The following is a 25,565-nucleotide window of genomic DNA, read 5'->3' on the forward strand; positions in this document are numbered from 1 at the left end:
GGGGGGGTTAGGCTTCACAACATTATTATGGAAGATTATTGAATAGCATATATTAGCAGTATTTCAGCTTAGCCAAAGTAGACATTGTCTTAGTCTGCTATATGATCAGATAAAGTTTCACAACTTTTCTTCTAGATTCATGTTAAACTAATTGTTAAATTTTAGTTCTAGAAGGTGGAAGAGCAAGGACTGTAGCAAAAATCTTCTTTCCCTATTTCTCCACCCTCTAGAATTCAGGCCCATAGCCTTGAGCTAGGTTGAGACAGATGTACTAATAATATTCCTAACAGTAGCAGCATTTAGTGCCTAGTGCAGTGGTTCTCAACCTGTGGGTTGTGACCCCTTCGGGGGTGTGGGGTGTCAAACAACCCTTTCACAGGGGTCACCCGATTCATAATAGTAGCAAAATGATAGGAAGTAGCAACAACAATAATTTTTATGTTTGGGGGTCACCACTACAGGAACTGTATTAAAGGGTCACGCACGGCATTCGGAAGGTTGAGAACTGCTGGCCTAGAGTAATGTAAGAGGGCCTAGACACTGGTATGGCTGTTGTGAATAGTAACCTTTATTCCTCGGGGGAAAAGCCACCGTGATATAAGTTGTGTGCCCATCTGACAGATGAGGAAACCGGCACTCAAAGCACTATCCAGGGTGGTTGTACCTTGTGGAAGTGCAGAAGCAGGACTGAGACCTCCGTCTTCAGATAGCAGAGAACATGCTCTTTACCACTACTCTCCCTCAGTGTATTTCCAGGACTACACAAGCAGCTACTGATTACCTTTATTCTAAAAAAACCAAAAAAGATTTTGACTGTACTATTAAAAACCATTGATATTCTAAATTACATATGCAGTCATATTAATTCTGCAGGTTGTTCATTCACTGCCAGTCTTACTTTAGAAAGCACGTTATAGGAGTTCTGATAAGTTTACAAAACTTATGTTTACGAATGCTTTAAATATTGACTTGACAACAAAAAATAGAGTATGGCCTACCCGCTCTGTGTATTACTGTTTCTGTTCACCAGAGTGCACTGAGTAAAGCCCAGTGGGTGTACGTTGCTTCTGGGGAGCTTGCTAGATAGACGCTGAGGACTAGTGCACTTTAGAATGCGTGGAGCCTGGTAACGCCAGAGTAATTGTCTTGATGGCAAATAATGAGCCCTCCTCCATTAATCATGATAAGAACACAATTTCCTTGGAAGGAAGTATTATCTAATTTCTTTAAGGCTACGTAATACATATTTCTGAGGACTTAAAAGTTTGTGTTTTGACATCTACTGTGCTTGAAAGTTTACATTTCCCCTTTGTGCAGACATGTCCGTAAGATTGGCATACTTCATAGGTGCTGCCAGTGCTGAGCCAGGCTTTCACTTTATTGTCAATTTCCCCTATAGAGTTTCTAAGACAGTGTTGGATTTTTGGTACCAAAATCTTCTAAGAAACTACTGTCTTAGTTTCTAAGAAACTATTTTCTGTGGAACTCATGTAGATGGTGTTTAAAGGAAACTGAGGGGTAAGGTAGAGTATGGAAGGTCCCCTGTCATGGAGGTAAAGGTACTAGATCAGTGCCTGTGAGTGAGTGCGGACAGCTTGCGCATCTGGAGAGAGGATGCATTTTAAAGTCACGTAAAGACTTCCAAATTACCTCCCTCACATAGTGAGCCAATTAGGCTTTCCTGGGGCAGGGAAAAAGTTCAAGAGCTACTGGACTAGCTAACATGAGAGAGGAATTATTTTACTAAAGCATACTAATAACTTCATAAACCTAGTCCTTAAAAAGAAAGAAAGAAATCGTATAGGAAGGTTCTCTCTTTCATTTTAGCCTAGCTTTCTTTTTCTGACTTTTGGTTATTGTCTGTCAATAATTTATGAAGTGTCTTACTTTTCTATTTTTTGTAATTGTTATATTGGAGTCCCATTTCAGTAGGATTTGGAGTGTCCTAATTGTCCTAGACCTGTTGCTTGCTTTACTGAACTTCATCACCTGCTGGTAGCACCACGTGAATCCCATCCATCCCCTCCCTTTCCTCCCCGTTACATCCTTCTGTGTCACCGCCCAGCCAATATTTGTTAGACCTGCAGTGTTCTCTTAGTCTTATTTTTAATTTAGGTCAATCACATTTCTAACTTCTAGTATGCAAATGGTAATTTCCCTTCCTGAATATAACAAGCGTTCAATTTGCTAATAATTTAAATTTTTCATCAACATGTGATCTTTTAGATATGCATTAAAATTGCTCCTTTAAACTTTTAAAAAGTTTCACTATAAAATGTTTTCTTATACTTTTCTCAAAATTTGGAAAAAACAAAGCCATTAAGCTTTCCTCATTAAAATGCAAAGCCTCGTGTCTTCCAGCTTTTGGTAGAGCTTTTGTCCATTATATAATCTGTAAAGTCGCCAAGAGTTCCTCAGAAGCAGGACATCATTTGGATGTAAAACAATTATGGCTTGTGTATGAAATAATGATGTGCATAACCATTCCTGGGGTAACAACCCCAGTTTTATTTTAGTGGCAAACATCCTTGGATGCTACCAATAGCCCCACCACCTTGCAGACTAAACTATGTATGTACCCTCAAACTGTCAGGTCATTTGGACTCGAGCAGGGAGGCTCCATTGGTTTGACTAGAAAGCCAAAGGACACAGTTCTGAGCATAGACCTTTTATTTTTTCCCAGATGTGACAGTGTAAACATACATAAAATACATATTAAACTTTAAATGCTTTATATTTTGTGCAATATATTGAAGCCTTAAAAAGAAAACATGTCATTAAAAAAAGAAGAAATTCATTAGTTAAGACAGTAAAATAGCAGCAAGTACCAAGACATTGTGCACTTCTTTTATTTAAGACAAGTTACTTCATTTATATCAGAAATGTAAGACTGGCTTTCTTGAATACTTAATACAGCTTGATTCACTGGTTAGATAGGGGTGTGTTTCCCAACTATACATCAGGGAGGAGGTCCGTCATTCGTTTCAGACAGCCAGCAGGAGCACAGCGTTGAGCAGTAAGAGAAATGAAGTATTGACTTTCCACACACTTGCCACAGAAGGTGAGTAAGTCTTTACATTTGTGGTTGTCTCTTCCCTTCGTAAGGTGAGGGTTGTGCTTTGTTGAGGCATTTCCGAGAAATTACTTGGCGTGCCACTAGTGATACTTAGGGTCATGGGTGTCGGGACTGATTTCATCGAGCTAGTGAGGCTTGTGTTTGTCACCACTCCATTTTGGAGATGAATGGTCAGAGTTGCAGCTGCTGCTTCGTGCAATTTGATGGTTTCTGCAGATGTGCCTTCTGGATAGGGCACAAAAGCCTTGTCCGGGCTGGTAAAGGCGGGGTCTCTGCTTTGGGTGACCCCAAATGTGGTTTCCTTTGTCCGATACTGTTTGGGCATTTTGGTCACTTTGGGTTGCGTTACCATACTCAGAGAGTTAATGGTGTCCATGGTCTGCACCCCACTGCCAGGGAACAAGCTTGCAGTAACTCCCGGAGGTGTAGGGTATATGTTATGTTCCTTTAGAGATGAGATGTGACTAGAACAGGGAGTGCCTATCACATGGGCTTTTGTTTCCATCACCCACTTTAATAAGTAAGTAATATTTTGTTTGTGATCACATGACCACCTATTGTTGTAAAGGGTTATCTCATGCAACTGTGAGAGCTGATCAAAAGCTTCCTCTGGAATGGCTGTGAACTTATTGTTGTGCAAGTAAAGCTGTGTGAGACTTGTGAGGTTGATTAGTGTTCCGGGGAGGATTTGGGACAGGGAATTGTTCGACAGGTCCACGATAGACAGTTTGGAGGGCATATTGGTTGGCACTGTCCAAAGTTTGTTACTACTGAGGTTGAGAACCTCAAGATTTCTTAGTGTATTTTTAATGAGGACAACCTTTTCCAGCATATTCTTAGACACATCCAGATATTTAAGGTTCCACTGATAGGCAGTGTCAGATTTGTCAAGAAGTTTAATATTGTTGTTAGCAGCAGACATGTTCCAGAGGGACCGGGGTAACCGAGCAGGCAGGCTTTCCAGCCTATTGTTTGAAATGTCTAGGGTCCTCAGATTGGTGTATCGAGTTAACTGGTTATGCAGATCAGTAAACTTGTTATAAGACAGGTTTAAATGTATAATATTTTCTTGGAGTCCAGATGGTAGTGTAGTCAGGTTTCTGCCTGAACAGTCCACATGCCTATGCCTCTCTGTGCATAGACACTGGAGAGGACAAATGCATAAAACACCAGGTGTGAGAACCAGAAGGATGAACAGGCAGGGAGACATTTTCAATATCTGATATTCCATCAAAGCCTGGAAATAAACAGATACACCCTTCTTTTAATATGCAAATACAATGAAGGCATCTGCATGGGTCAATTAGCATTAGGCAAAAATTTCAATAAACCTCGTTGTTGAGCCCTTTTATAATTGTTCCAGTGATTAAACTAACAAAGCTCCCCTTCATTTACAGTCCAAATGCCTGGTCCTTCAATTGGGGCTGTGTGGTAGAGACTCTTCCTCTACTCTCCTGCACATTTCACCCCTCTCCCCCACCCCCACCCCACCCTCATTTCCCCCCTTTTTCTTATATGTCTTATTCATCTTCCCAGAGCTTTAATACTATGAAATAAAATGACCTTCTCTGAAAATATGAAGTTGGAATCGTAGCTATTACTATTTTTGATAATATCCTTTTTTAGATAGGAAAAAATGGCTGTCGTGGCTCTGGTTTGGGTTTTTTTTTTTTTTTTAATCTCTGCAGTTTGTATGTTGGGTTAAATTTTATTTAGCTCTTAAAGCAGTACTTGGGAACTTAAGCTTTGTCTTTTTAGGATAAATAGATATATCCTGTAAAACATGGAGGCAATGAAAATCCCAGACCAACAGCCCACCTTTAAACCTCCCATTTGACCCAGTGCTGTTTTCCTGTTAGCATTCAGTGCCGATTCTACAGAGAACCGATGTGCATATTTACCAAATGAAGGCATATCAAAAAGAAATCCATCCACAGACACTGCAGCAAATTTCTGGTGCATGCACTTGCTATTGAATACATATTAAATCCTAACATTCACTTTTTCTTTTTAAAAAGAAAATGAAAGAAAGAAAGGAAATTCTGAAGTCTGTCGTTTACTGATTTTAAAGAACAGCTTACCATAGTGTCGTCTTCAACATGAGCTTCTCATTTCTCCGAGAAACTTAAAGCTTAGAGGTCGCCTTGCTCTGGAGAGTGGGAGCTGTTTCCGGCTGCGGGCTGTGCTTGCCTGCTCAGCTGCATTGTGTTGCTGTGAGCCGACGCTCTGCAACCACCTGATCAGTACCACATAGGAGGACTGCAGCGCTGTCATTGGTGCTGACTCAGATTTATTGCAAGGGGTACACACGTAACAAAATGGACTTTTTTTCCCCATGTAATTCACAGCGTTGAGTTTATCTGTGTATCTCAGATCTGCTATAGGATGCACATTAGCCCTGGCCCTTACTCTTATCTGTGTATTTGTCTGAGCTTGGGTTTCACGGCTGGTTCTTTTTAATGCCTGGACCCTTCACGTTAAAATGCATCTCCTCTTCCAGCTGGGTAGTTTTCCAAGGGATGAGTTGTTTGTGGTGTGTGTGTTTTCAAACACTCCTTCCTTTCTACGTTCCTTTCTACAATGGCATAATTGTCATACCATGACATAAGCCTTACTTTCAGGCATCAGAATCTGATCGGATTGATCTTCATGGTGATGGTGCCTAATCAGCTTTTCAAATGTATCAGCTGCTTAAATGTTTCCTCTCCCCTTTCCCGAGTTGCAGAAGTGCGTAAATAGGATTTTTCTGTCTTCATCTTTGTGATGCTAAGGACCCAGAGTACACATAAGCTAGGCTACACTGTAAAACAGTGAGCCTGCCACATTTTAAATCAGTTCATGTGAGGTAATAGACCTTTTATGTAATGACTTTTGGGTTTAAGGAGTTTTTCCTTCAGAAACTGCATTTGGATGATGAGTTGGCATGATATGATCCTTGTTTGCCCCAGACATTTTTTATATTATGTGAATGGCCATATGAGTTTATGTTTTAAAAATAACAATATCAATTTGGGGTGAGTTGCCCCCACCTCCTGCAGAGTGTTTCACATTTCATTTTTCTGCAAAATCATAGTTTCCGAATGACATGAAATAATGCAAAAAGGAAAAGTAGTCACAATTTTAAAAAAATGATATCAGGTTTATCATAGCTTCCGGTGCACTATTTATTAGATTGATTGTGTAAATAATTTGTTGAAACTCACATCTGTTAATTTCCAGGTTAGCAAGTTATTTTAGAAAAGAAAACAAAATTATAATACTTCCATAACCAAACTGTAACTATTGAGAAAACAGTCATTATCAACACATTATGAATAAGAAAACTCCCTTTAAACCAGGTAATGAAATCTTGGGTTTTTCTCTAAATTTGATTTGTATTACATGAATTTTACTATAAGTAGACTTTAGTGTACTAAAATTTGAAGTATATTTTAATAGAAAAAAAACTATATCCTAGAAGTCCCCTTTTGTGTAAAATTAATGTTCCTTGAAAAATTAATTCCATTTCAAAGCCTATGATGCTAGACTTATTATTGATTAGGTACTTATTCTTAACCTTGTGTTCTTAATACAATCTTTCTATGGATTTCAGAAACTAGTCATCAATCATAATGCTTAAAATTGTTTAAAAAATACTATGTTCAGTAATATTCTCCTTTATGGAAGCAGGAAAAGATTGCTTTGACATATAGATTTCTTGTGTATTGTTTTATATAGTATATATGTTTTACACTTAAAAGAAATGTGACTGACCCACTATGAGACACGCCACCCCTTCACTCACCCATAGCCCTATAGGGGACAACACTAGAGACACAGTGTGGGAATTCCGCCCAATCTGATCCCACAACACTGAGGCAAAACACTAAGAGTGTGGAACAACAGCAGGGTGTGGAACAACAGCAAGGGGAACAGAGCAACGAAGTCCCCAGGGAATACCAAAAATCAGACTTTGGGGCAAAGACTTGGCACCCCATCAGACTGGACCAGAAAACACTCCTAAGACCAACAAACAGTCCTTGAACTAACTACAAGCTTTGCTTATTGTTGTGTTTGTTGTTGTTTTTTTGTCATTGGCTTGTTTTGTTGCTTGGTTTTGCTCTGTCTTGTTTTTGTGCATGTTATTATCTCTGCAGGTCTGTCTAAATAAGATAGGCTGGATGAACAATCTGGAGGAGAAAACAACGGGGCAGTTCCGGGGGGACATTGGAGAGGAGGAGGTGGAGGGAAAGAGAGTGGTGTTCACAAACCCAGGGACAAGGGAACAACAAGCAATCCAAATAGGTGGTGAGGAGGGCGTAGGAGGACTGGTAGGGCCTGATGAAGGGTAATGTAACCAAGAGGAATTACTGAAACCCAAATGAAGACGGAGCATGATAGTGGGACTAGAGGAAAGTCAACGGAAATAGAAGAAAGAGGTAGGAGGCAAAAGGCATTTATAGATGTCTAAATAAAGGCATGTACATATGCAGATATATTATGAGGATGGGGAAATAGATCTATGTGCATGTATTTATAGGTTTAGTATTAAGGTAGCAGAAGGACATTGGGCCTCCAATCAAGTACTCTCTCAATGCAAGAATACTTTGTTCTATTAAACTGGCACTCCAAAAAAAAATAAATAAATAAACTGGCATTCTATGATGCTCATCTTCTCGACACAACTGCTGAAGACAAAGAGGGTGAATAAGCAAATGTGGCAAAGAAATCTGATGGTGCCCGGCTATCAAAAGATTTAGCGTCTGGGGTCTTAAAGGCTTGAAGGTAAACAAGTGGCCATCTAGCTGAGAAGCAACAAAGCCCAAATGGAAGAAGCACACCAGCTTGTGTGATCACAAGGTGTCAAAGTCATCAAAGAACAAAAAATCATATCATTGTGAATGAGGGGGAGTGCTGAGTGGGGACCCAAAGCCCATCTGTAGGTAACTGAACATCCCCTTACAAAAGGGTTGCAGGGAGGATACAAGCCAGTTGGTTCAGTGTAGCAACGATGAAACATACAACTTTCCTCTAGTTCTTAAATGCTTCCTACCCCACCCCACCACTATCATGATGCAATTCTACCTTACAAGTCTGGCTAGACCAGAGGATATACACTGGTACAGATAGGAACTGGGAACACAGGGAATCCAGGGCGGATGATCCCTTCAGGACCAGTGGTGAGTGAGGAGATACCAGAAGGGTGGAAGGAGCCGGGGTGGAAAGGGGGAAGATCCCGATTACAGGGGCGAACAACAGAAACGTGGGTGAAGGGAGATGTCCGACAGGGCAAGATATGACAAAATAATAATTTATAAATTATCAAGGGTGCATGATAGGGGAGAGAAAGGAGGGAGGAGAAAAAATGAGGAGCTGATGCCAGGGGCTTAAGTGGAGAGCAAATGTTTTGAGAATGATGAGGGCAATGAATGTACAAATGTGCTTTACACAATTGATGTATGTATGAATTGTGGTAAGAGTTGTATATGCCCCTAATAAAATGATTTTTTAAAATAAATATAAATACAAGAAAAAAAGAAGTGTTACTAAGGGTCGATGTGCCAAACACTTAAAACTCTCTGCTTTTAATTTCAGTAAGCTCTGCTGCATCAAAGTAGCTATTTAGCTCCATCATACTTACCAGTAGTTGTATATAAGAGAACGGACATGTTAGTTCATTAATTAATGGATTCAAATTAATTTGGGTTCAGGCTGCATCAGGGTTAGATTCTGCTGCATATAATAGAAAATTCTAATATGGTCAAGGTGACAGTGTTATTCAGTTCATATTTGGGGACATACCAAAGTATTTCCTATTTTTAAAGGACAGTTCTCAAAAAACTGGGGATAGGGTTTTAATTTAGTATATTTAAATTATGGGAATCTGTCTTCTATTTTTAGAAGTTATTTTGAAATAAAGTATAGGTTATTTTTACTCAAAAAAATAATCATTTTTATAGGCCTGCATTTGTTATGATTTATTTTAGATATTATTCAGAAATATAAAGCCTTTTATTTGCTACATTAAACACATCCCCCCTTTAGATAAAAGCCTGTCACATTCCTTTTCAGAAGGGCCACACAGAAGGGCTGATAAATCCATGGTGCGATAGAGCACTGTGTATTTTTTAATTTATTTTACCTCATTGATCATGTTAGATTTGCATATGTTCATTTGTATACTTAAGCTCTTTCAGTAAGTGAGAGTGGTCGCTCTTCAGAAGCAGTAACAGGAGTCACGGTGCCCGCAGGGAACGGGAAGAGGGAGCTGAGAGCATGGATGACTAACCCCACTCAGTGGGATTGCTGTGAATGGATAATATTGGATTGTGTAAGCTATGGGGGGGGGGTGCTATTAGAGAAAATAAAGAAGGGTTCCAGGAGGAGTAGGTTGGGAAGGGAGAGGTAAAGGGGAGCTGATATCAAGGAGTTCAAAAAGAAAATGTTTGAAACGGTGGTAGTAATTGTACAATACTGCTTGATTTGATTAAATGTTATGATATCTGTAAGAGCCCCCAATAAAATGATTTAAAATTTAAAAATAAAATTCCTTGAAGAACACAGCTTTCTCCCAGATCCTGGATGCTTCCTCCCCCCAACTACCATGATCCGAATTCTACCTTGCAGGGCTGGATAGGACAGAGGCTGTACACTGGTACATATGAGGGTTGGAGGTACAGGGAATCCAGGGTGGATGATACCTTCAGGACCAAGGGTGTGAGGGACGATGCTGGGAGAGTGGAGGGTGAGTGGGTTGGAAAGGGGGAACTGATTACAAGGATCCACATGTGACCTCTTCCCTGGGAGAGGGACAGCAGAGAAGGGGGGAAGGGAGACTCCGGATAGGGCAAGATATGACAAAATAACGAGGTATAAATTACCAAGGGCATATGAGGGAGGGGGGAATGGGGAGGGAGGGGGGGGGAAAAGAGGACCTGATGCAAGGGGCTTAAGTGGAGAGCAAATGCCTTGAGAATGATTGGGGCAGGGAATGTATGGATGTGCTTTATACAATTGATGTATGTATATGTATGGATTGTGGTAAGAGTTGTTTGAGTCCCTAATAAAATGTAAAAGAAGAAAAGAGAAAAAAATGATTAGGGCAAAGACTGTACAGATGTGCTTTATACAATTGATGTATGTATATGTATGAACTGTGAAAAGAATTGTATCAGCCCCAATAAATTGTTAAAATAAAAAAAATAAATAAATAAATAAATAATAAAATTCCTGTCAAATCAGGAATTGGAACTTCTTAAACATTATTTTCTAGTTTGAGCAATAAAGTAACATATTCTATGAGCCATGGTGACCTGTACTATGTAGCAGTCCTATGTTCATCAACAGCTAGGAACCTGACCAGTAAGCCTTTACTGCCTTTTTCCAAAAAATCATCTTATTGGCGCATACTTCACAAATCATACACTTTCATCATTCAGTCATATTAAGAAGAGTTATGCAATTCTTACCACAGTTTCAGAACATTTTCTTTTTGTACTCTTTGTTAGCTCTCCTCTTCCCCTCACCCTCGCGTGCCATGCCTCTAGGTGCTAAGATTTACCCAGCTGCTGTCGATGTAGATTTACTTAGCCTGGATTTCATGTACAGAAAATGGTAGAACACACAAACAGGAAGCAAACAAGCACAACTCAACACCACTGACCAGGCAAAACAGAAAAACCTCAATTCAAAGAGAGCAGAAAATACTGAAAACCAAAACAACTTTAAAATGAGTCAGAAGGGAGAGTAAGTGATAAGATACTACATTTTAACCTAACTATGTCTGCCATGTTTGACTTTACAATGCTCTGTTTGATAATAAGGCTCTTCCTGGACTGCGGTCAGAGGGAATTCACTGGAGCCTTAATCCACGTGAGGACCCTGCAAATGGATTTGGGACTTCCACTTCTGTCCATAATCACCTGCAAACCAGGTTTCACAGTTTAAATCTTGGATACCATTCCTTCCTTTGGATTTGGATTATATTATTTACAATCCTTGGATCACACTGACGGTGTACTTCTACATGGACTTAGTTGATTCCTCACTTCGATGGCTGGGTGTCTGAATTCAGACTAGGGTTTAAGACCCCAGACACTATTTTTTTCTTATAACCAAACACCATCTAGTTTCTTCACCACACATTGTTATAGCACCCATATCTTCAGTGATCTCTTCATGAGAGTGAGTATCAAGCAGGACAATGTCATCAGAATTAATTGTTCTTAAATTGGGACTAGAATTACATGAAAGCCCAAAACCCATTTGTGTGTGTGTGTGTATATATATATATATACATATATATATATATATATGGCTTATATATGTCTCAAGCTCATTTTAGATACATCATTATTAGTTTGTGATAGAAAATAGTATAAATCATCCTCCTGGGGTATAAGGTATTTCTATTGATAGTGTCATTAACTTAGCCAATGGTTTAGAATTTAAAACCCTGCTGAGAAAAGGGAATTATACAAGTATAGACCAACTTCAGACCCCAATATACAAATTGTTGACTTCCACAGATTAAACTCTTAAGTGACAGAGGACACTTTACACAAATAATGGGGTTGGTGATAGGATAAAACTTTCAGTAATACCTACAAAGGAAGAACCGTGCCTACCAGATGAATTAATACATGCCATAAGAAAGCAAGGAGAGCATTAAAATAGTAAATAAATGGTCGTCCCAGGCCACCATTCATTGAGCACTCTCAAAGCAAGACATCTGAACTGAAGTCCAACAGCCACCAATTCCATAACCCGGGGACAGCAGCCATCTGCTTCGGCTTACACTAGAGCAGTGCAGCCTAAGTCTAAGGGACTGTGTTCCTACATCTGCTGCAGGTGAGTTTTAGGGAAAGCCCTATTTGCTTAATGGAATTTCCACATCAGATCCTTCTGGGGTAGCCTTTGAAGGATGTGGTGTGCCTCAAAAGTACAGTCTAAAATCCCAATAGGATAGCACACAGCAAGGGTCATTAAGTGCTGGATAGAAACTAGGTAAAAAGTGTCCAATTAGGAACATAAGACCAGGCATATTCTCCTCTTGGAATCTGTTTCAGTATTGTGAAGCATTTCTTCCCAATAGACAGCTGCTCCATCTGGTTTACACACCATCAGAAGTGTAATTGCCTTCTCCGAGACATGCACACCCCTCTTCCCCATCTTGACTTGAATTTCTAGTAAGGCTCGCTTATCACCCTTATAACAATGTCTCTCGATTTGGAGTGACCTTAACACAATGTTTAATCACCTCATGCATATGAAAGTTGGCCATTGAATAAAGAAGACTGATAAAAGAATCAGTGCATTTAAATTGTGGTGCTGAAGAAGAATACTGCAAGTACCATGGAAGGCTAAAAGGACAAACCTGTCTGTCTTGGAAGAAGGACAGACAGCCTTAGAGGCAAGGATGGCAAGACTTCCTCCCTCGTACTCTGGACATGTGTTCAGGCGAGACTAATCCCTGGAAAAAGACATTATGAGTTAACTGCCAAATCTCTGAGGATCCCTGGCCCAAGCAGAGTGCCACAAAACCTCAACTGTCAGAATTGTAATCAATTCAGTGGCTGTGCATTTGGTTGGTTTTTGTGTTTTGTTTGCTCTGACTCAGATCAGGTTCAACAGAACTTCCGGACTAAGACAGACAAGGAAGAAGGACCTAATAATCTACTTTAAAAACTCAGCCATTAAAAATCCAATTGATCACAACTGCCCGAGACTATTGTAAACTGTGTAAACCTAATGAGGCAGTTCTACTCTGCCCTACAATGAGTATGAGACTGATCATGCTGCAGCCAGCAGCTTGTTGCAAAATTTAATCAGTTGTTTTGTAGAATATCCCTTATTCTGGATTTGTCTCTTTGCTTCCTGTGGTAGTTACATAATCTGGTCAATTTGAGGATTCCGAGTGAAGGGATGGAGTCTAGCCTGTCAATCAGATCATAGCCAATTCTGGGAACTCCTGTATTCCTCCCTGGAGGTGGGAAACACTCTCTTTCTCTGCTCAGTCCCTGCGAGACATCTTTGTTGACAAGCCACATGGAGACAGGCTGATGGCAGCCAGTCCCCTGGGCTGGAGGAATATGTGGAGACCCTGCTAGCGCTGAGATATTTATGACGCCACTGGATCCACAAGACTTCCCACCCACTGGCCTGTGATGTTCCTGCATTTGGCGTCATTGCATGTGTTTGGTGAGGCTGAAGCGGACTTTACAGATATCTGTATCTGACATATGAGCTAATATCAGACTTATGGACTTGATCTGGACTGGGCTGGGATGTTTTCTCAATGTACAATTGCTCTTGTATATAAAGCTCTTCTTAACAATTTTTAATTAAAAGATCATTTTATTGGGGACTGTTACTCTTTTACAACCCATGTATCGATTGCATCAGGCAAATTTACATATGTTGCCTTCATTCTTTTCTAGACATTTACTTTCTACTGGACCCTTGGGATCAGCTCCTGTTTTAAAATCATTTTATTGGGGTTCATACAACTCTTATCACAATCCATACATACATCAATTGTGTAACGCACACTTAGACATTCGTTGTCCTCATCATTCTCAAAGTTTGCTTTCCGCTTTTGTTCCTGGAATCAGCTCCTCATTTTCCTTTTTTCCCTCTCCCTCCCTCCCCACTCTCCCCCAGGTTTTCTTTTAAAATTTTTTTTAGCTCTTTCTTATATACATATGCGTGTCTCTGTATTTGTTTCTTTAATCAACCCAGACTAGCACAATTCCCTATCCCCCATATTTCCTATAAATGGTTTCTAATAGTTGTAACAAAATGGCTTTTTTTGCATTATCCCATAATAGTTTAAAAGTAATACCAGTATTGCGAGTCAACAGATTAGAAACTACTGAATAAAGTTGAAGATTTCTTTACATCTGTTTGTCCTTAAAAGAGATTTCAGTAATTACATTTCAGTAATACTGCTTTTGTCTATGTTTTGACATCCAGTAAATTTGGTTCATTTCAGTTCTTTTTTTGGTTTTGCCTAAGTCAAAACTCTCGAACCTGGTTTATTCCAAGAATTCTCTCTTTTCTGTCCCCTCTTCTCTGCTCCCTTCCTACTCCTTCCAGTTGATGATCACCTGCACTAGAGTTTGGTTATATTTTAGCAGTGTTTCTTTCTGCTGTAGTGTATGTAGTATATAGTCCTACCCTCGCCGTTCTTACTGTGAAAGGTTTCATCCTATATGTGCTCATATAGGGGTTTTGTTTCATTTATTTTTTAAACTTTTCGTTTGAGTGGAACTTTGAAGCGCAAATTAGTTCCCATTCAACAATCTATACACATTTTATTTCCTGAAGGTGGTTCTAATCCCCTCAGTGTAACAACCTTCTTACCATTTCCTCCCTAGGGTCCCTGTTTCTATTTGCCATCTTTTCTGCTCCTTCCTGCCTCTGACCTTTGTTTTGGAGCAAACGCTGCCCGTTTGTTCTCATGTAGTTGAACGTTCTGAATAGCTCCTTTCTCACGGGTGTTAACTGTTCGCATCATAGCTCCAGTCTGGGAGCCCTGGTGCAAGGTCAGCAGTTCAAACCCACCACCTGCTCTGAAGGAGAAAGAATGAGGCTATCTTGTTTTATGAAGATTTACACCCCTTGGGAGCAGTTCTACTCTGTCTTCTAGGGTTACTGAGTCAGAACAGATCTGATGGTTGTTGGTATTGATTGGCTGAAAGGTGATTTCCCATAGTGGATTTAGTTTCATGTTCTGAAGGGTCATACTCTTGGGGTTCTACAGGTAGATCCACTAAGACAGGACTTTATATATTTTAATTTTTTTTCTTTTTCTGTGTTTTCCCCCACTCTACCCAAGACCTTCTATTGCAACCCCAATAAGAGGGATACTTAGTGGTAGCTCTTCTCAGGCTTGTGTATGCTGGTTTGTGTGGTTAACCCTTTGAACTAAGTGTTTCTTTGAATTTGTCTATTTCCTTTCTCACATTTGTTTTGAGCTAGAAGAGACCAATAGCTTAAGACGTCAGTCTCCATTCACCAATGGGGGATGTAAAACTCTGCCTTTGTGGACTATGCTGTGCTAATTGTCCCCAGAGACGATGTTCTTAAGCCCTCAAGCCCAGGGGCTCAGTCCCTCAAGGTGTTTGATCATGGCTAAGAAGTCTGCATAAATGTTTGCTCTACTCTTATTCCTGGATATACTTGCAGCACATACAAACATGTATGTAGAAATATCTTCCGCCTAAATATATATGCTCAAAAGTATATTCCTATACACCAACCCATACCTGTTTAGTTTATATATCTACCTGTGTATCCACTCAGATTAGTGTGTACTGTGAACATTATTTCGATATTGTGCATTTACCACCATTGCCCTTTACTCTTGTGTGTCTTCTGGTGTCTGTTTTGCCTTGGCCATGTTTGTTTACCGCTTCCTTACTGTGCATTGCCTTCTCTTTGACCCACGTGAATGCATATCGATCATCTAGTTAGTCATTGCCCCTCACTCCTCATCCAGCCACTGGTATCCATCAAAGAATGTTTCTGAGTATAAGCATTTTACTGCCTTTTTATAATAGTGGTCTTATCCAATATTTGTCCTTTTTAATTTACTTATTTCACTGATCCTAATATCCTCCAGGTTTATCCATATTGTAAGATGTTTTGTGATTTCTTGTTTATCTTCAATGTTAGATAAAATTTCATTGTGTGTATTTTACTATAATTTGTTCATTCAGTGCCGGTGTAAACATGAATATGGTTATATATACTTAGTAACCTTTTTTAAAGTATTTTATTTATTTAAATCATTTTATTGGGGGCTCGTACAACTCTTATCACAATCCATACATACATCCATTGTGTCAAGCACATTTGTACATTTGTTGCCATCATCATTCTCAAAACATTTGCTTTCTACTTGAGCCCATGGTATCGCCTCATTTTTCCCCTCACCTCAACCTTATGAGCCCTTGATAATTCATAGATTATCATTATATTTTCATAACTTAACTGAGTTTTTAAAATATATTTTCATTAAATCATATATTGTGTTTTTAATATATCTTGAAGATAATGTTACTCCTTCATTTTCTGATGTATAGGTAATACTCTTGGAATGTACTGTAGTTTATTCAATCAGATACTTGTTGATGGGCATCTGCTACTGCAAATAATGTTGCAGTGAATAGCCTCATATATTTTTGCCAGTGAATCTTTGAGAAAAATTCCTAGAGCATTGCTGTAAAACAGGGTAGATGCATTTGGGACTACTCTGGAAATATCCAAATTCCTTTCCCTGGATTATACCATTTTGAAATCCTTATCAGCAATATGTACATATTTCTACAAAGCTTCACCATGAACTTTGCTGAACTTTAGGATTATGCCATTCTGATAGGCAAATAGTATTTTGGTGTGGATACGAATGCACTTCGCTTTATGAGAGGAGCTATGTATCTTTATGTTTTCAAAGGGATCATTTAAATTTGTTTCTTCTGTCAACATCTGCTGATGGTTTTCACATCTTTTGGTTATGTGTAAGCCTTTTCTCTATATATGTAAGAGCTTTTTGAAGTTTAGAGATGTTAACATTTAAGTTGCCAAAATATTTTTCCAGTTTGCCATTTTTCTGTTGACTTAGTTTTGTTGTGTTTGTGTTCTTGTTTTCTGTTTTTATGATTTTCATGTAATGAATTTACTTTTTTTTTTGCACTAAGGTTTTCATCTCAGCTAAGAACGTTTTTAGATTATAAAGGAGCTCACACATGTTTTCTTCCATCGCTCGTGTGATTTCTGTTTTATATTTACAGCTCTGGTGTATTTGGTGTTTATCCTAATGTAGTACGAAGTATGAGTCCAATTTTATCCTTTCTCAAATGTCTATCCAGTGGTCCCAACACCACTTCCACTGATTGGAGATTTGAATCTGTTTCTGTCCTTTCCATCTTCTATCATTGATCTGTCTATCTACTCAGACACCAGTGCCACAGGGTTTTAATTATCGGTACTGAGATATTTTGCCTCTTTACTTTTTTGATTAGTACTTGGTAATAACCTCTTCTCCCCCCCCCCCCCCCCATCAAACTCACTCATGAAGTCAATGCTAACTCGTAGCCACCCCCTGTGGGTTTCTGAGACTGTTTACTGGAGTAGAAAACCCAGTCTTTTCTCCCATGGAGCTGCTAGTGGTTTTGAACTGTTGACCATGTAGATTGTAGCCCAACAGGTAACCTCTTCACCATCATGGCTCCCCTGTAGGAGCCTCATAATTACATATAATTAATTTTCACCTTTTGTCCACCACCAAATATGTGTGGAAAAGGTACATTTCAAGGTGTCTTGGTGGTGTCCAGTTGTATTCTGTCCTACAGGGAAGAACCAACTTGCTGACAGTGGGTTTGGTTTGGGTATATGTATGTTTGAGTACATGAAGTAGGTGCACTTTGGCTCGATAGACAAGAAAAGAATGCTAGACCACAAATCTGGAAGCAGAACCAGCGCTTTGGACCATGTCAACAAGTCATGAGAGAGCCCTTGTGGCAGGGTTGAGTAAGCACCAGACTGCTAACCTCAAGGTTGGCAGTTTAAAATTTTACATCACTGCGGGACCTGATCCTGTAAAGCAGGGGTTCTCAAACTTTTTAAACAGGGGTCCAGTTCACTGTCCTTCAGACCCATTGGAGGGCCGGACTATAGTTTTTAAAAAAAACTGTGAACAAATTCCTGTGCACACTGCACATATCTTATTTTGAAGTAAAAAAAGCAAACGGGGAAAAAACACCCGGCATCCTCGACAGGCCGCATGTGGCCCACAGGCCGTAGTTTGAAGGCGCCTGCTATAAAGATTTTACAGTCTCAGAAACCCTGCATAGGTCATCATGAGTCTGAATCAACTTTCTGGGTGTGTGTTCGGTTTTTTGTAAGCAAGTCATATAGGCGCCTTGGTTTTCAGTCACTTTGGCTGCTGAGGAAAAGTGGTTGTTTGAGACCTATCATCTTTTGCTTCTGAAAAGATCGCACACTTGAAAACCTTACGGGGTAATTGTGTTCCCATCAAGGTTTCTATGAGTCGCACAGTGCACTCCTTGGAGGGTTTTCTTCATTTGTAAGGCACTCACAATGCTTCCTGGGGGTGCGCTAGGTAAGTCCTTGGATGTTCATAGGAGGGCTGAGGCTTGGACCCTCAGGGGCTCCTTGGGAGAGTGATAGAGCAGGAACAACCTGGGGGGGAGGGGCGCTGTTTACTCTGTAGCTTTGCCAGTGAAATTGGAGTTGACCCAAAGGCATTTGTTTTTCTGAATCTGGTTAATGCCGATCTCTTAACAGCATAACTGGTAACTGTCTGGTACATGGTTAGTTCCCCTGCTCTCCTTGTTCTTTTTGAAATAAACTTAAATAAACTCTCTGACTGGAACCTAATTCCTTTGTCTTTTCTGCGGGTTCTGCTTTGTTCCAGAAGTTTCTTCTGCCCTGTGTTTCTAGCTTCCATTTCTCTCTGCAGAGTAAGCAAGGGTTGTCACGATTTGGCTGCTCAGCTTCCACTGACCTCGGTTGGGAGAAGGTCGCCTCCAGTAAATATGAAATCGTTTCCCCCTTGGCAGATAACTTCTCTCTTTTTTTTCAGTAGTCTGTTGTTGTTGTTGTTGTTGGCCAAATGATAACACAGAAGGGCATACAGGCTGTGGTGCTTGAAGAAGCCGGATGTGACTGAGTAGAAAACCAGCTCCTGCTTTATTCAAGAGAGTAGTATTTCCCTCTGCCCCTCCCTCAAAAGGTCAAGAAAGAAGGTGGTTTAAAAAAAAAAAAGAAATGTGCAAAGAGCTCCTTAAGTATCTTACACATAAAATGAATAGGTTGCAATAAATCAAGGTGCATTAAAGACTTGGACAACTACAAAAACCAAGACTCACTGCCATTGAGATGATTCCGCCTCCTAGCGACCCTATAGAACCAGAGTGGAACTGTCCCTGTGGGGTTCCGAGATGGTATGTCTTTATTGAAGTAAATTTACTTAAAGAACGATAAGAAACTCAAACTTATGGTTGCGGCTGGAAAATTAGCCTTAAAAGTTCCCACTTTGAAAAACAAATGAAAGAAACGTTTTAATGTGACAGGCAGAAGAGAACCAGGATGATGTGGCAGTCAACATCCAGATACATAAGATAAAAGAAGCTTCCCCACCCACCCATGCGCACCCTCACCCCAGACTAAACGTTTCAATGTTGCTAAAGATGGGACTTTTACGAGAGTTTCCTGGAAGACCACCAGTGCCTGTGTTGAGTCCGACTCATGGCACCCCCGGGTGTGTCAGAGTAGAGCTGTACTCCACGCTGTTGGCTGGGCCAGGTGTTTTGTTTGTGTCTGTCCGCGCCCCTGCCCCCGACCCAGAAACTGATTGCCACACTTGCTTCCAAGGCACCTCTGGGTGGATTCCAACTAGAACAACCTTTCAGTTAGCAACTGTTTAATTGTCAGCACCCCTGGGAACGCCTCTTGCAAGATAGTGTTAGAAAAATATACTCCTTTTGAAAATCACAAAACTAGGAGCAGTTTCTCCAAGACTAAGCTGTCAGTAAGGCCACCTACTTTGATTCTCTTTGACATGTTGGAGTGGGGGTACTGCAGAGAACTGTGTTCTCCACCTCTACTTTGACAAAGTGTAGATCCCACTGCTGACTGAAAACTCACACTCGTCAGTTTTCACATAATGAAGAAAAGATGACGTTCCCTATATCAGAGGTAGTTTAGGAGCTCAAGTGTATAGTGCCAGAAAGAAGAATTTAGTGGAATTTGAGGACATCTGTATTTCAATATAATCAGTTTTTCCTGGAAGAGGGGAGATTGCTTAAAATTTAAATGATGCTTTAATGCACTTTTTGATTTTGTTTTTACCTTTATAAAACTTCATTTTGTTTGGATGCTTAAGGCATAATTAATTAAAAAAATAAAAATTTTAATTAAATGATCATTTTATTAGGGACTCTTACAACTCTTGTTACAATCCATACATTGATTGTATCAGGCATGTTTGTACATATGTTGCCTTCATTCATTTCTAGACATTTATTTTCTATTGAGCCCTTGGTATCAGCCCTTCATGTTTTTTCTCTCTCCCCTCCCCATACCCCCTTGGTAGATTATAAAGTATTATTATTTTCTTTTTTTAATCATTTTATTGGGGGCTCGTACAACTCATCAAAATCCATTGTCAAGCACATTTATACATATGTTGCCATCATTCTCAAAACATTTTCTTTCTACTGGAACCATAGGTGTCAGCTCCTCTTTTTTTCCCTCCCTCCCCGCGTCCCCCAATGAACCCTTGATAATTTATAAATTATTATTACTTTGTCATGTCTTACACTGTCTGACGTTCCCCTTCACCCACTTTCCTGTTGTCTGTTCCCCAGGGAGGGGGTATATGTAGATCCCTGTGATTGGTTCCCCCTTTCTACACCAACTTCCCCTTCCCCTCCTGGTATCACTACTCTCATTATTGGCCCTGAGGTGGTTATCTGTCCTAAATTCCTGTGTTTCCAGTTCTTATCTGCACCAGTTTACATCCTGTGTTCTAGCCAGATTTGTAAGGTAGAATTGGGATCATGGTAGTTAGGGGGAGGAAGCATTAAAGAACTAGAGGAAAGTTGTATATTTCATCGTGCTACCCTGACTGGCTAGTCTCCTCCCTGAGACCCTTCTGTAAGGGGGTATCCAGTCGCCTACAGATGGGCTTTGAGTCTCCACTCCTCACTCCCTCTCATTCACAATGATATGATTTTTTGTTATTTGATGCCTGATACCTGATCCCTTCAACACCTCATGATCACACTGACCAGTGGGCTTCCTCCATGTGGGCTTTGTTCCTTCTGAGCTAGATGGACGCTTGTTTACCTTCAAGCCTTTAAGGCCCCAGATGCTATATTCTTTTGATAGCCGGCGGGCACCAGCAGCTTTTCCCAACACATTTGCTTATGGACGTGCTTTGTCTTCAACAATTGTGTAGGGAAGGGAAGGTGAGCACCATGGAATGCCAGTTTAATAGAACAAAGTGTTCTTGCATGGATCATTCCATTCTCTACAGATGGGCTTTGGGTCTCTGTGCCACCATCCCTCATTCTCAACAGTATGTTTTTTGTTTGTTTGTTATGTGTCTTCTGATGAATAATAAAGTTTTTTTAGATCAGTTTAAAATCTGTGCTTCTCCCAATAAGTTAAAATTGTGCCTACATTTTATGGTATTTTCCCATGTTTTTTTTTTCTCAAAGTAATGGTCTCCAGCCTAACTCCCAATTTATATTTTACCATGTTTATTTTACCACTTCCCATGAGACCAAAAAGGAAACATCTGTTTTCTCAAGCATACATTTTAATCTCTCATTCTCCACAAATTTAGAGTATTTAATACTGGGACTATTATTTTAGAACATGGGAGTATATATTTAATTTCATCTTCTCCCTCACCCAACTTTGAAATGGAAAAACAAAGTTTTTATTTATTCAGTGTACATTTACACACAACTTTTCAAGAAAAATATATATTACACAATATTAGGTACATGTAGATTGCTTATTTCCAAAGTGGTTACATTATTGACATACATACCATCCACATGTTTAAAATACAATATGGTATACTTTAAAAATAGGTACTATAGCCAGTAAATAATTCATAATGCTAATTTTTATAAAATACATTTCACATAACATAGATGGACCTGGAGGGCATGGGCTAAGTGAAATAAGGAAATAAGCACATAAGGACGAATATTTTCTGATCCCTCTGTTTTCAGAAGAAGCATTTGTTTGTCTTGGTGTTCCTGAGAGGGTGTCTCAACAACAAAACAATCCCGTAGCCCTGTGCCATCTCACAGTCATGGTTAGGGCAGAGCCCATTGTTGACCTACTGGGTCAGTTCGTCTCACGGTGGGTCAGCCTCTGTCACCGACCCTTTACTTAGCAAAGTATGCTAGCCTTCTTCAGAGAACTGGTCCTTCCCGGTAACATGAGTAAGTGGGACAAGGTCTCACTAATCTCATTTCTAAGGAACATTCTGGCTGTACTTTTTCCAAGACAGATTTATTCTTTCTTTTGGCAATTGGTGGTATATACAAGATACTTTGTCATCATTCATCACTTCTTCTTCAGTCTTCCTTAAAACATAAACATCCAGAGAGAGATCACTGTCTGCTGGTGGTTCTGTGGTTGCATCGGGAGAGGGGAAAGTACCCTTTAGATCATAAACATTTATGTTTGTTTGGGTGATTTGAAAAAAATGGCTCTGAATGTGGCTGTGATGAGCACAGCACAGCCAGGGTATAAGTGTGTGTTTGAGAACACATGGATGGATGTAGGCGTGTTAGTACATGAGTAGGTACAGGTGTGTACACAGCTGAGAACAGATACATTGCAAATATGTGGGTGCAAATACATTAAGTGAAGCCACAAATACAGATCCCTTATGGACATAATCAAATACCTTCAAAGGTGGCTTTTCTGGGCTTAAAACCTTAGCACCAAAGGCTCGTGGGACAACTCAATCAATTGCCATAGTTCACAAAAATCATGATCTGTCTCCCCATGAAGCCAGTAGGATCTAAGATTGTAAAAGCTTACAAGGAGCCACGATGGCAGGACTCTTCGTCACCAGAGAAAGACCGCAAGAAGCTAACTAACTAAACCTCATCCACTCTGAGACCACAGGAACTAGTTGCTGCCTGGCAACCAGCCTGGAGCACCCTGACCGGGGTCATCCTAGATGGTCCTGGATTCAATGACAGAAAAATATGGAACAGACTCAAATTCCTCTCCCCACACACCAAAAAGAAAGACCAACCTGCAGTATTGGAGAATCGAGGGCTCCTTGCGACTAAGACCCCGAGACACACTTTAAAACCTGAGTAGCATGCAAAGGAGGTTTCCCATAGGATTGACACTCCACTTAAAATCCTCAGGATGAGACCCACAATCACTTAACAAGCAAGGATGAGAAGACAAGGAGGCAGGGGAACTAGAGGAGTACTGGAAATGGAAGAAACAACGTAAAGAGAATGTGGACGGCGGGATAAATGTAACTTTCTCACTGAACTATTTGTGTGGAAACAGTCAAATGGAAACAACTTGCTGGGTGAACTTTCCCCAAGATTCAGTTAAAACTATTGTTCCCGGGGGGGGGGGGGGGGGGGAGCGGGGAGGGAGGGGAAAAAAGAGGACCTGATGCAAAGGGCTTAAGTGGAGAGCAGATGCTTTGAAAATGATGAGGGAAAGGAATGTACAGATGTGCTTTATACAATTGATGTATGTATATGTATGGATTGTGATGAGTTGTTTGAGCCCCTAATAAAATGTTTAAAAAAACAACAACTATTGTTTCATCTGTGCACATGTTTTTAAAGCAGGTTTCAGGTAGTTCGTGAATGAAGATAAAAATGACCACCTGCTGTTGTTTTATACATTTCGTCACATGAAGGAAAACAAGATGGAGTCTTAAGAAAAATGGGAAATCAGCTATAAGCCAGTTGTAGAATTTAAAATTCTTCAGGTGGGAGTGGCAGGGAATCGTTGAATTCCTGACCAGGGTCAGATGGAATAGGGAGTTCCTGACCCTGGGCCTCCGGGGGCTCTGGTGGCGCTCCCATCAAATCTTCGGGTGGCGGGGGCAAGTGAAGTGAGTCACGGAAAGGTGGAAATGACTGCTGGGTCTCAGGATTGTGATCTCCATAAGTGTCTTTGAGACAGACCAGAGGGGGTGGAGGATTGGTCGAATCATTTGAAAGAGGAGATTCCATTGTCGTTGGAGGCTCGTCAGACTGCTTACCCTTCTGTCCTTCCACATCAGAAAGAGGAGGAGGTGGGAGCAGATCCGCGTCATCTGAAGAGGAAACAGCAGTGCCGATGGTTGTTCCATCAGCACTCTCCTCTGATGTACCAGTCACTTGATCTTTTGTTTTCCCTGTTTTAGGGTTGGCATCTTCAATATTTTCAGTTGATTCAAACAACTTAATTTCTAAGTCATCTGCTAGCAGTGTACTTTTGCTGGGTTTCCAGGTCATAAGGGAAACAATTGACATACGTTTTCCAGGCACTTCATTTTCTCTACTGTTATCGATGCATATGTCGGGAGTTTGTCCATCAGCAAATGGAGACCTACCAGCCCAATTTTGATCATTTACAACTGGTTTTCTCAAGCATTTCCATATTAAAATCATAGCTATAGCTATCAGCAACAAAGTCAGAATTACACCGATGCATATAGCAGCTATTGAGCCAGAATTTGTTTTATGTGGGTATTGTTTGGTGGTGGTTTCTAGTATGAATCCTGGTGTGACTATGGGTGAATCTTTGACCTTGAAAGTTGCCTGAGCAGTGGACGGCGTCCATTTGCTAGAAGAGGTGTGAGTGGGTGGTGATGGCTGTCGCACAGAGCTGGAGACAAGTGGTGGTGAGCCTTTGGTGGAAGTGTGGGCTGACAGGGCTGGTAGTTGAGCAGAGGTGAGTTCAGGCTTGTCTGTGTGTCTGGAGGAAGTGTTAGCCAGTTGTATTGGTTGTCTGGTGATATTAGAGACAGGTGGTTGCTCGGTAGCGGTAAGGGCTGCTGGTTTTCCAGAAGAGGCATAGGCAGCTGGCCTGGATGATCTCACAGTGACTTGGGTAGGTAAAGCTGGCTGACTGGAAGAACTGTTGAATTGAGAATTCACTGAAACACGTGATCCTGGCAAGCTAACTAGAGTAGGCTGTGGCTGCTGATTTGTTGTAGCAGCGTCTGTCTCTAAGAAAATGGCGTTGTTCAGGTATCCACAGCAGACAACTAAGATGAAATATTTGAGATCCATTTCAGAGTGATTCCTCCTTAGCAGCATTTTAAAAATAAAAGACAAAAAAGAAAGACAAGGTATCATTGGGTGTCAAAAGGTATCATTGGGTGTACTTTTTTTGTTAGAATGCCTGACTTTAAAGTAAATAAGTATTTGATAAGTATTTATTATTTCTAAATTTGGAATTAACAGACCATACACCAAACCTTGAATAAACTCCTAACCAATCATACAGCTTTGAACCTCTCACTTCCTCAGTGAAATCTGTACCTGCCCTGCTGATCCTCTGCGTCATTACATTGCCCTCCTTCGATGCACAGTGACGTTTCAGATACATAAACAGTGCCTGCTGTTCCAGAGTGCACGTGCTCACTCGCTCTCATTTTAGCCCTTGGCTGCCAGAAAGACCTTGATCCTCTGCCTTGAAGGTCATCGGTGACCAGCTGGTAGCAAAACCAGTGTTCTTTGCTTCTTTAGGCCACACTGAAACTGTTAACTTTCTCCGCTATGATTTGAGTTGCTTTTTGTAAGTAACACCAATCTTCCTTTCATGATTCTCATACTTTTCTGGGTCGTAGATATGGATGCTTACTATTCTGTTCTCCACTTTATCAACTTCTCTTTGTTCCTGCTTCTGTAAGCAGTAAGTTCTCCTGTATGTCCTAACTCTGAAACTTACACAGCTGGCCAAATCATCTCAGGTCTCCTTCTGT

The 25,565-nt window shown here is 40.4% G+C and overlaps 3 protein-coding genes across 6 annotated transcripts in view; 1 reads left to right on the plus strand and 2 right to left on the minus strand.

Moving 5' to 3' along the window:
• The window catches only part of NF1 (neurofibromin 1), a 268,504-nt gene that overhangs the window by 177,303 nt on the left and 65,636 nt on the right, over positions 1 to 25,565 (plus strand). The window lies entirely within an intron of this gene.
• Positions 2,985 to 4,307, minus strand: OMG (oligodendrocyte myelin glycoprotein). The gene has a single exon (XM_075559247.1). The coding sequence runs from the start codon at positions 4,305 to 4,307 to the stop codon at positions 2,985 to 2,987; it is 1,323 nt and encodes a 440-aa protein (XP_075415362.1).
• On the minus strand, positions 23,566 to 24,870 carry EVI2B (ecotropic viral integration site 2B). Its single transcript, XM_075562454.1, has one exon. The coding sequence runs from the start codon at positions 24,868 to 24,870 to the stop codon at positions 23,566 to 23,568; it is 1,305 nt and encodes a 434-aa protein (XP_075418569.1).

This window comes from Tenrec ecaudatus, chromosome 10 (assembly GCF_050624435.1).
Source record: "Tenrec ecaudatus isolate mTenEca1 chromosome 10, mTenEca1.hap1, whole genome shotgun sequence".
Taxonomy (NCBI): Eukaryota; Metazoa; Chordata; class Mammalia; order Afrosoricida; family Tenrecidae; genus Tenrec; species Tenrec ecaudatus.

Coding starts and splice junctions, on each gene's coding strand:
- EVI2B (XM_075562454.1), bottom strand. CDS start 24,870: ATGGATCTCAAATATTTCATCTTAGTTGTCTGCTGTGGATACCTGAAC.
- OMG (XM_075559247.1), bottom strand. CDS start 4,307: ATGGAATATCAGATATTGAAAATGTCTCCCTGCCTGTTCATCCTTCTG.